Raw genomic sequence first — 11,384 nt, 5'->3', positions numbered from 1 at the left:
GCCATAAAAATATCATTTTTGGATTTCTAGAATAAATTCTCATATATGGGTTAATTAGCCGTTAATTAACCGGGTCTTACACAACACATAACAGCAGCAAAAATCAACAGAAAGAAAGAAAAGAGAAGAGAGGGTGCGAATCAGAAGAGAGAAGAAGGGGGGAGAGCGTGCCGGCGAGTCACTGCCGCTCGTCGCGCTGCCGTCGCTGCTGATGATGGAGGAACAAAGAGAGTGTGTCGCGGAGCAGGGAGGGCTCGCGCGAGTGAGGAGCGTCGCCACTACCGTCACGCCGTGTGTCGCCACTACCGTCGCGCCGTGCGTCGCCAACTTCGTTGCACCTCGTCATCACCATCGCCGTCGGACCATCGTGGAGTCGTTGCCGTCGTACTGGCGCTGCGAGCTGCTATCGAGCCACAAGCAACCCGATGCGAAGAGAGAGAGACAGAACAACGCGAGGAGAGAGAAAAGGCGTTGCATGGTGGTTTCTGCCGCTGGTGCTCTGTCTGCCATCGCCGTGTGTGGAGCTCGCCACCGCCAGAGTCACGAGCTGAAGTGGAGAAGGAGGCCATCTTCCCTGTGTTGCTGCAGTCACCAATCACCGTGCCGCTACTGCTACACTTCGTTTTCTTTTTCCTTAATTGCTGTAATTTATTTTTGTTTCTGAACCTCCACTGCTACTGTCTTGTTATTCGTAAATTGAGAACTTTAAGGCGTTGATGTTTTAGGATTAAGCCGCTGTAGCTGTGGGTTGTGATGGTTGATGCTTTTTAAGAATCGTTGCTGCTGGGGTGACTCAAATTGCTATTGCTAATTCTAACGTTGTTACTGTTGCTGTTGACTTGCCACAATTCAAGTTCAGTGTCACTGCCCTAGGTCTAGCCTTTCTTCTGACTCTGTTTCACTTTTATACTTTGAATTGCCTTGGTCTCGTTTATCCGTTTGTTATGGTTCTAATTCCATTTTAGTTTTGGTGTTGCCTTAAATTTTCAGAGTTGTTTCTGCGTTTGATTCCATTAAATTCAATGTTGCTGCGAGTGTAATCGGAGTTGGTGATGCTGCCATCGTCCCGGTTGTGTTGGAATCGCCACTGCCGCTGCTGGAGGCTGCACCGCCGTGCCTCTAGTTGCCGGGAAACGGTGCTGTTATTGTAGGAGATTGTCGTCAGAGCTGCTGCTCCACTTCCGTCATTGTTCCTTTCATAGTAGGTTGCCTGTGCTCTAAAGCTCGTATTGTAATCGTTCTAGTTATCTGCAGTTAAGGATTCTGATGTATAGATGTTGTAAGGTTAATTTTATGGGGTTGCATATCAAAAATTGAGGTTGTTGCTGTCCGGTCAATTTGGAAGTTGTTATTGTGTCGTTCTATTCTGTTTATCATGGTAAGATTATTCGGTTCCGTTCTTGTTTATCGTAATAATCTATTATCAATTATGTTCTAATATCGCTCAATATCCATTCCGCGTTAATTTTAAATTATGTCAGATATGTGGTTGTTGCCGTGATCCCTGCGGTTGCTTGNTTTTTAAAGTAATTTTAAGAGATCAAATTAGATTTCAAATTTATATAATATACTTTAATTTTATTAAAATTGACCAAACCCAATTTACCCAAAATTCTTAATTTCACTTTTGTCCCAAATCAAACCCTAATCCTAAAAAGTAAACACAAAACCCTAACTCTAACTTTCCCATCTCCTTCAGCCGTCATACCCCTTTCCCTTTTCTTCCAAAATCAAACTCACTAACACTAAGGTTAATTTTATGGGGTTGCATATCAAAAATTGAGGTTGTTGCTGTCCGGTCAATTTGGAAGTTGTTATTGTGTCGTTCTATTCTGTTTATCATGGTAAGATTATTCGGTTCCGTTCTTGTTTATCGTAATAATCTATTATCAATTATGTTCTAATATCGCTCAATATCCATTCCGCGTTAATTTTAAATTATGTCAGATATGTGGTTGTTGCCGTGATCCCTGCGGTTGCTTGGGAATTTCTGCGGTTACTGTCGATTAACATGAGAATAAGGATTTAATGGGTTTAATTATGCAACTTGCGACTAATCGAGGTAGGGGTTTTTCTTAAAATTTATTTTGTATTACAGAGTTGTTATAAATAGATATTGATGCAAAAATATATTTCTGTGATTATGTTTGTCTTGTGGATGTGGTTGTTTGATTGCTTGAGTGATGTACGGTTGTTGATAAGAAATGGGTTTGAAAAGTTATTTACTTGATTATTATGGAAAATGATTTTTCTTGGTTTGGAGTTAAAGCGGTTTGATTTTGAGTCGGTCTAATTTTATAAATGATTTAACACTTGAGCTGGTTTGATTTTAAAAAGAGCTTTATTATTGGAATTGGTATGATTTAAAAATAATTTGATAATGGATCTGGTTGAATCTTGAAAAGTGATTGAGATTTGGAAATAGTTGAGGAATGTCTAGATGGTACCCGAAAAGGGTGGCAGAGTCCGAGCTTTAGAAGAGATGCTACTGAAATTTTATAAAATTGGAAGTTTCATTTGAAGTAATTAATTAAAAAAATTTGTTTTTAAACATTATACATTTTAAGATTGATTTATTTATCAAAGAAAGAATTATGTTGTGAATTGGGACTGTTAATGAACGGAATGGAAATAAGGATGATGGGATTCTCTTTGAAATATAGTTTTTGAATGAATTTGGAAATGAGATTTGGATTGATGAATGATCATGATGTTGCGAATATTGAGAATGTTGAGATATCGATTGAGAATGTTGAGATATGATCTTTGAATTATTCATATGGCTTATGAATTCGAATTATCTGAGATATGAGGTTCCCTGGATAAAGTACCATGGCTTGCCACCATGTGTACCAGGTTGAAAACTCGATACTCTGTTGACCCTACGATATAAGTGTGACTGGGCACTATATAAATTCCCAGGAATGTAACCCCATTGAGCAATATTGATTATTTGAGAAAAAGCTATGCATAGACTCTTGGGGATGCACGTCGGGGGACAGTCTAAGTATTTTCAAACTTGTCGGGTTGGCTGGATAACCGACAGATGAGCCTCATCAGCCATAGGACAGGCATGCATCATATGCATTTGTGTGCTTTGCTTGGGCTTGAACTTGTTTTGGTTTGCCTAATTGTTAAACTGTTCTTAACTGCTACCTGAACTATTTGCTGTAACTGCTACCTAAACCTGTGTTTTTCTTGTCTGTTCTGCCTGTGCTTGTCGTGGTGTGCTACATTTGAGAATGAACTTTGGTGCTGAATTAATGATTGTGTTTATTGATTACGTGGTTAGTTTCTGATTGAGATTTTTCTTATAAGAAAAGAAATGTTTTGGATTTCTAAAAGATTAAACATTGTCTTTTTGAAAAGGTTTTAAACGATTAGCTATTGGTTTTAAAAGGATTCATAAGGCAATGAAAATCACTGAGCTTGTTCTTATTAAATATCTTCTTATGACAATTCTGAAACTCCGTGGTGAGACTGTGTGGTTAGGTTCTCACCCCTACAGCTTTACCTTTTCAGGAATCGGAGGAAGGAGTATTGTGAAGAGTTATACTGTGTTTTGGTTTATATGATATTGTATTGATTAGATAATTTTTTCCCTCGTCTCTGTTATTACAATCTTGTAAGAGGGATATGAGTTGTTTGTTTTATATGTATATTACATTATAAGCTATTATGTAAGAAGTCTTGTCTGTGAATCTATGTCTATTTGTTTTTTTTAAGACAAAGTATTTATTTCCGGTTTTCAAAGAATTCAGTGATACAGTATCGAGTCAAAGGCTCTTATTTTAATATTAAGTATATAAAGTAGTCGTAATATTTCTTTCTATCAGAGTGGCGCAGCCGGAAGCGTGACATTCTGGTAGTGAGCGTATTACAATCATCGTGGTCGTCTTCGTCTCCTCTGCGTCATCATCGGTTTCTATGTCGTCGTTGTTGGTGCTCGTCTTTGTATCCTTCCTACGTCGCCGTTCCTGCTCGTGCTGCTCCTCTGGTCCTTGGTCCTCTGCCTCTGCTGCTCTGGTTAAACTCAGTCGTTCTTCCTCCACGATAGTCCTCTGAAGTGAAGAACAACTACAAGGTAATATTTTCCCTTTCTCGTGTTTATTTGATGACCTAGATGACCTAGTAATGGCTTTAGTGTCTAATGGTGAAAAACTGAAAGTCTATCTTGTTTATATCATTATGGTCTTAATTCTTATGCTCTTAACTATTTCTATATTTCTCTATTTTTTGGCTCTTCTATATTCAATGAATAATTACCTAGTACAGGATGAGGATGCTACATTCTTGCCAAAATGGAAAGCATTTCAGAAAATTATATATCTTAAACGGGTGAGATTACTTGGTACCTTTTTTTTAATCAAATAGATATAGGTCAGAATTTGGAGCATTACATCTTCTGGTTGATATAGATTTGCATATATCCAATTGAAAAAAATGAGGTACTGAATCATCTAGAATTCACGCAGCCTGCATATTTTCACCCATTTTAATTTGTTCTATGTTATATATTCTTATAACTGTAGGATGATGGCCTGAACGACTCAAGTAAAATTGCTGCATTTGATTTTGATGGCCTGAATGACTCAAGTAAAAATCTTAGAATTCTGGAGAAGATTGCCCAAATATTCAAAGAGGATTTGAAGTTTGGTGGAGAAGAGCTTTCTGGAAGCGGAATGGAGAGTAAGAATAGACAAGACAATTACGAATTACAGCTACAATAGTTGATAATCCTTGAAGACAGATAGTCCCAGCATGGTGGAATTGACAGCATTTTACTAGGTGTGTCTCCTTTTAACCTTCTTTTGATCATTTCAATTTCCATTTAATTCCTCTGTGTTGACCAACATTTCAACCTTGGCAGCTTACCTGTAAAGCTGCTTGTTTGAAATGTGATAGACTTTGTCTTCATCCATGATTGATTTACCTTGAACAAGTTTGCACCATTGTATTTTTTTTCCTTTTTTCTTTTGGCACTTTTTTGTTTGTTTATTGTGCACATAATCTAATCATTTCAATAGAAACAACCTGTGAGTATAGAATTTATAGTTCATATGGGTACTTGGAAACATTCTTCTTTTATCAGTGTGGATAGTCATCGATTTACACTTAGGCTGGTCATAATTTGGCTCTATCTTGAGCTGACGACACTACACTCTTGAAGAATGTTATTTTTTTATTATAAGACTGTTCTATCTTCATTATGTATTTAGGGGCAACACAACCAGAGCTTCAGTTGCAATTTTTTTAGTTCTAAACCTTTTCCATTCATATTTAGTCTTGTTTAATCATCTCTTTGTAGTTACATGGAAGAAATAAGAGTTCATGTGCTATCAATTTAATTTAGTAGATAAGATTTCATGTTTTACTGGCTACCGCAAAGTGGGGCTGGTGGTCTAAAGTTTCTGCTTTGTGTGAGAGACTATACTAAGCAAAGCAACTGCTGATGTTGACAAAGGGGTCCATGATGAGACTGGTTTCTTTTAGGTATGCTTGAATAAGTATGCTTGAATCTGAAGTCTAAGATTTGCTATTATATTTATTGCTGCTATTGGTTTACCTTCTGGTAATGTTAAAGGAGGGGACAGGAGGGGGAGGTGGGTCTTGTGACCTTATGTGGTGCTTTCAGTGCAAAGAAGTTCTTGGATTTAATATCTTTTATAAATTACAACCTTTTAATTTGATGTATTAAGAAGCTTATTTATTAGCAATGCAAATATTTATTTTTTTACTGGCTATAACAATCATGCTTGAAAATAACTACACTACGGTTGCTTGATCCTTTTGATGCCTTATTAAGAATTGAATTTGTTAAGTACATGTGTGCTTGTATCCATTATGCTAGTGATACGTGCTATATGCATGCCGCTGTTCTTTATTTTGTATTTTACTGATTCAAAATGCTTCATTTTTCCCCAGTTAAAAAGCTTGTGTTCCTTGTTGTCTGCAGGTGGTTCTGTTTTCTGAAAATATGGGCTTGGATAGAGAAACTATAGGGAGAATTATTTCTCGTTGCCTAGAAATTTTTGCTACCAGCATTGATAAAACTCTTTAGAGGAAGATTGAATTCCTTTCTAGGGTTGGCGTTTTTGAAGCTTATTTTCCTGGGATAAACAGAAATATCCGGAATTACTTATAACCAACACTGATAAAACTATATTGTATCCGGAAATTTTCGGTTCACTAAGTATATAAATGTTTATTTTTTTATGGTAAGTGTTCAATTAGTCTTCTTTAGTAATTTGATTCAAATAGTTTAACCTTGTTTATTGACATTAAATTAAAAAAAAATAGTTGGAACTAATTTCAATGCAACATGAGAAAACTATTGTAAATAAAGAATAATATAGTTATAAAAAACCGTTGTCAAAAGTCACAAAAGGTAATGGTATTAAAACTGTTATCAAAGACAGCTACAAAATGACAATTGTATTAAAATCATTGCAAAAAATACCACCAAAGGCAACGTTTTTAAACCGTTGTCTTTATGAATAACAAAATTACAACAATTTAAAACCGTTGTCTATCTAGTTATGGTTTTAAACCATTACGTCATCAAAGAGAACGATTTTAAACCATTGCCTATCCAGTAACAGTTTTAAACCGTTCTTTAAAAATTGTTGTCAAAACTGTTGTCTATGCCAATAACTATGGCAACGGTTTTTTGGTTGTCGTTGCCTTAGGTAAAAAACCGTTGCCTTTGAGCATTGGTAACGGCCGCATATACCACATGTCAAAATCCGTTGCCATAGCGTTGCCTAAAGTTTTAGGAACGGTTTTCTGATCTATGACAACAGTTTTTGACCGTTGCGAAAATCCTTATTTGTTGTAGTGATTTGATGTGCCTTTCTTCTAGCCTATCTTGTTTTATTGCTAGAGTTTTCTCTTTGTCCTTACAATGAGACGCCAAATTGAACACATGATAAAGTACAAATATCTTCATTTAACTTTGGAAATCAAAATTATTGCTTACCGTACTTTATTGCTTTTGGAAGTTTTTAAAATGCAATTTATTCAGGACTCAAGATACAATGTTGCTAATTAATGATGTGTAATTTTTCCTCGGTGATTAGACGAAAAAATATTTACGTGCAAAGTTTAGAAGTGATAAGGATGATATGCATGGTGATGAAGAAGAGTAGCATGAAGATAATAAGCTTGCTTCGGGGAAAAGAGGTGCACACCTTGTGCTGAAAACTGTAACTTCTATTATTACAAAATAAGAAATTAATGAACTGAAAATATATTAAAGCTTTGTTGTTGTTTTCTCTAGATTTATTTTTTTCTCTATAATAATCTTAGTGAGATAATACTTTGTACTGTTGTTGCTTTCACTCTAAGTGAAACTATTATTTATGGATTACTAAATAGGTATGTAGAGCTCAGTTAATTATGGACTATTTGAGTTTGCTCATTCCACAAATTAATATCCAATTGTATTGGGTTAGTTTTTTTTATGGCATTGAGTCTCCTTTTTATAAAGTTGAGAATAGTCATTCTACTCATTATAAAAAGACATGTCATATAAAATTCATTCTATGCAAACCACGTAAATTATTGTGCCCTCTTGCACCCCACACATAATGAATCTCCTTGAGTTATTGAATAATTTATAAATTTGCAATGATTTTCTGTTTTTGTGTAATTTTTTAAGAAAGTAATTTTTGTTTTTACTCCATTGTTGTAATGTATAGTCTGCTGTGATGGAATTGATGACAAAGTAACATGTTTAAATACTTGCTGGAAGACTGGAAAAGCTGCTTGGGATAAGATGATAAAAAAGACTGCTACATATTAAGACAGTGTCAAACTTTAGAAAAAAGAATTTGAAAAAGCAAAATTAGCTCTGACTAAGGATGAGGCTGAACTTTCAAAATTGACAAAATAAGAAAGCAAACTTAAAGATATTGTGCAACTAACAGCTAAAAGGTATCATATTTCGTTGTCTTACTATTTCCTATGCTTCCATATATATTATGTGATGATATATACTAATATATATTGAGTATTCTTTTCGGTTTCTTACTTTTAGTAAATGGATCTAATTTCCCTTTTTTCTTATGGAATGTTCACTTGCATAAAGAAAAAAAGAAAAAGTAGGATGAGAAAAACCATAAAAAAATTGCTAAGGCTGTACAGTTTCAATATTTTGATTAGATTCATCTTACATATGCTAGCATATTAGAATTTGAATTAAATATGATCTACTCATACCCAGCATTGGGTTTAGTATGTATCACTGAGGAATGCAGTTCATAAGTTGTGTTAGTTTTTTCTTATTTCATTTTATTAGCTTAATATGTTTTTTCTTGAATTCTATTGTTTGCCTTTTGGAAAAAATAAAATGGTAATAGAATTTTATGATATTGTCTTAAGCATGCTTTTTATGCGTTTCAGGCATTTCTTGCTTTTAATCACACTACTAGAAAACTAGTTATTACAGACGGATATTTCCGACGGATTTTATCCCACGAAAATACAGACGGAATTTGAGAGGGATTTTTTGTCGGATAACAAAAAAATGAATTAGCATAAATTATAGACAAAAAAGAGGATCCGTCAATAATTCTGTCAGAAAAATTAATTTTTTCGTGGGAAATAGTTACAGACGAAAAATCTGTCTGTAATTAAATGGACAAAAACGATGCGTTTTATTAAATTATTACAGACGGATTTGTAATTTAAAATTTTTCGTCGGAAATATTGAGTTAACCCTAACTCAGATCTACCCTTTCGATCCATTCACACTCCACACAAGTGAAGAGCTTCTTCCTTTCTCCATCCACGCTCTCTCCATCGCAGGAGCTTCTTTCATCGCCACCGCTCTCTCCATCGCTCCGTCCACGATCTCATCACTGACCTCAGCAACGGCCATTCACTGGTCATCCTCATCCACGGGTTCAGGAATAACTGCACTCATCCACCGGTTCAGGTATGGTTTTTCATGGCTTTCAATTTTTGAATTCTTCTCATTTGAAATCATAGTTCCTGTGGTGTTCAGGTATGGCTTCAGGAATCACTGCATTCATCCCTTCCTTTCGTTCTTTGCAACAATCGAAACCATTACACACTAAACAAACCAACAAACCCTAGCAACAACATTATCAATCTTACTCTCACAACCATTTGCAACCATCTATTCAGTTTAGTTGAGGTGATGTTCATTCCTTTTTCTCTTTTTCTTATTCCCTCTATTTTCGCTTTCTCCTAATTTTGGCTACCCCAATTTGTTATTCCCCTTTTTTATTTTTATTTCGTTCCTTATTTATTTTTCCCACTTTCCACTCTCTTCAATTCTTTGGGAAATTCCCCTTTTAATTCCTTATTTCTCTGCATTCCTCTTTAACTAATTTGGGATCAAAGTGTTGGTTCCTTCAAAGAAATTTCTCTGTTTCTAACATAAATATTTATTCTATTTTGCTTCAAAGGATTTTGTTTCGCTGATGGTCTTGCTTCATTGGCACTTCTACAGCAAGGAATGAAAGATAAAATGATGAGACTGAGTATACCATATATAGACCCTTCCTTATTATAGTCCTAATAATAGACCCTCCCTGATTATAGTCCCGTACTACATTGTTCCAATCTTGCTGGTTATCCAATGTCCTGGCTTAAAATGAAAAGAAAAAAGGGTTCTCTCTTATGACACATGCTCTCGGAAATAATGTAACATATAAATAAGTTAGCTTAGTTTTTAGTTTATATTAATTGACTTGTATCCTAAAGTAATTAGCTTCTTCGAATATTATTTTCAGCTTAGTTAACCCAAAAGCTTTTCTTTACAAGTGTCTTCACAAGCATATTAATTCAATAATAGGGGGTATGGACTTGATGGAATTGGATTTTTTAATCATTTCTGCCATGCTCTGCTTTTGATCAAGATAGGTTCTGATTTTGAGTGAAAATTTCTGGATTTTTATGATTAGTTATTGCTCTTTCAAGTCTGTAGTTTGAATTTTCAATGGCAATTTTTTTTTCTGTTGATGGTGCCAGATGTAGAATGTGTAGCTTGGTTTATTTGATTTTTTACGTATAACTCTGAAGTCTTTTGATAAAATGTTTAGATTCAACAAATTTACAATTGCTCCTCATTGCAAGATTTTCTGGACTACGTGTTGATCCTGACTTCGTGGAAATACCTACTCAACTCCTAGAAAACTGGTAAGCACTATTCTTTCTTTAGTTGGATTAGACACAAACTCATACTCACTTTTCCTACTTATGAAAATTTTAGGTGTTATGAAACCAGTTGTCTGAAGTTGATTTTTGGATTTCATCAGGTGATTTTCATCAATTGTTTATGATAATTACATGGTTTGGCTTTTCTTGATTATGATGTAGTTGTTAGTATGATAATTACATGGTTTTTGTTGGCTATCTGAATGGAATGTTCGGTATTGAAAAAAGTTTGGGTTTGTATTTCTCATATGTGCATCCGGGAGGAGCACTGATGAGATACTTGCTGAACTAAAGGTACATTGAAATTTGAAATCCTCTGTTGTGTATATCCATGTTTTTATTTTTAATTAATTGTTTTGTTCATCCAATACCATTTTGAATAACTCATTTTATTGTATTTTTCTTGGAAGAGAGATGAAGTGGAAAACAGAAAAGTATTATTTTCTATTTTCACTGCCCCCGTTTCTCTCTAAACCAAACACCAAGAAGAAGCATCATGGCATTTACATTTTCCTACTTTTCATACAGAGCTAATAATATTTTATTTTAAGAAGATTTGTTTAACTTGGGATGTTCTATATTTCTATTTATTCTATAATTTAATGTTGTAATATGATGTTGACTTATGATACCTCAACACAAATGCCTCAATCCTTATTAGGTGAACACATATAAATAATTGATAATAATACCAACATGATCTAATGAACAATAATTTTTTTATAGTGATTATTTTTAAACAGTTAATTGAATAATATGTTAGATTTAATGCGACCATTTTTAAATTTAATTTTTTTGGGTTTTTAATCAATGAAAAAAAGGCAAAAAAAAAAAAAAAAACTAAACACAAACCTCAAGAGACTTCAGAATCACAGCGGACAACATCCAAAATTAAATTCAAAGATTGTAGTCACTTCAAATACTCCACACTACCTTCTGCTCTTTTCTTGACTAGTAGATTAGCAACCTAGCTAGTAACTAACTTTTCTGTGCAAGAGAATGTACTCACTCATGAGTCTTAGGTTTTATGTAGTCCCCTGTAACATTGTCCTTGAAATTTCTTTCGTATTGGTAAAGATTTTATTCTTGTTTGATTATAAGATTATTGCCGGTGTTTCCTGTTCGCAGGTTTAGTTCTACATCGGTTATCCTTAACTTATTTTTGAGTGGATTCTTCTAAGGATTAGTTTCTTTGCACT

At 34.6% G+C, this 11,384-nt stretch overlaps 1 protein-coding gene across 4 annotated transcripts; it reads left to right on the top strand.

Moving 5' to 3' along the window:
• LOC107636733 lies at window positions 84-1,088 on the top strand. 4 transcript variants are annotated; one of them, XR_002361328.1, is made up of 3 exons: window positions 84-643; window positions 773-873; window positions 991-1,088. XR_002361328.1 is itself a non-coding variant. In XM_021121334.1 (2 exons), the coding sequence occupies exons 1-2, from the start codon at window positions 212-214 to the stop codon at window positions 1,038-1,040; spliced, it is 507 nt and encodes a 168-aa protein (XP_020976993.1). In that variant the 5' UTR covers window positions 84-211; the 3' UTR covers window positions 1,041-1,088. The 4 variants fall into 4 exon arrangements, 1 of the variants encoding a protein (XP_020976993.1); XR_002361325.1 differs by having other exon boundaries at window positions 742-873; XR_002361327.1 differs by having other exon boundaries at window positions 726-873.

The sequence above is a fragment of the Arachis ipaensis genome, chromosome B04 (assembly GCF_000816755.2).
Source record: "Arachis ipaensis cultivar K30076 chromosome B04, Araip1.1, whole genome shotgun sequence".
Lineage (NCBI taxonomy): Eukaryota > Viridiplantae > Streptophyta > Magnoliopsida > Fabales > Fabaceae > Arachis > Arachis ipaensis.
Note: the sequence above shows the minus strand (reverse complement) of the source record. Positions and strands in the feature narration are given on the sequence as shown.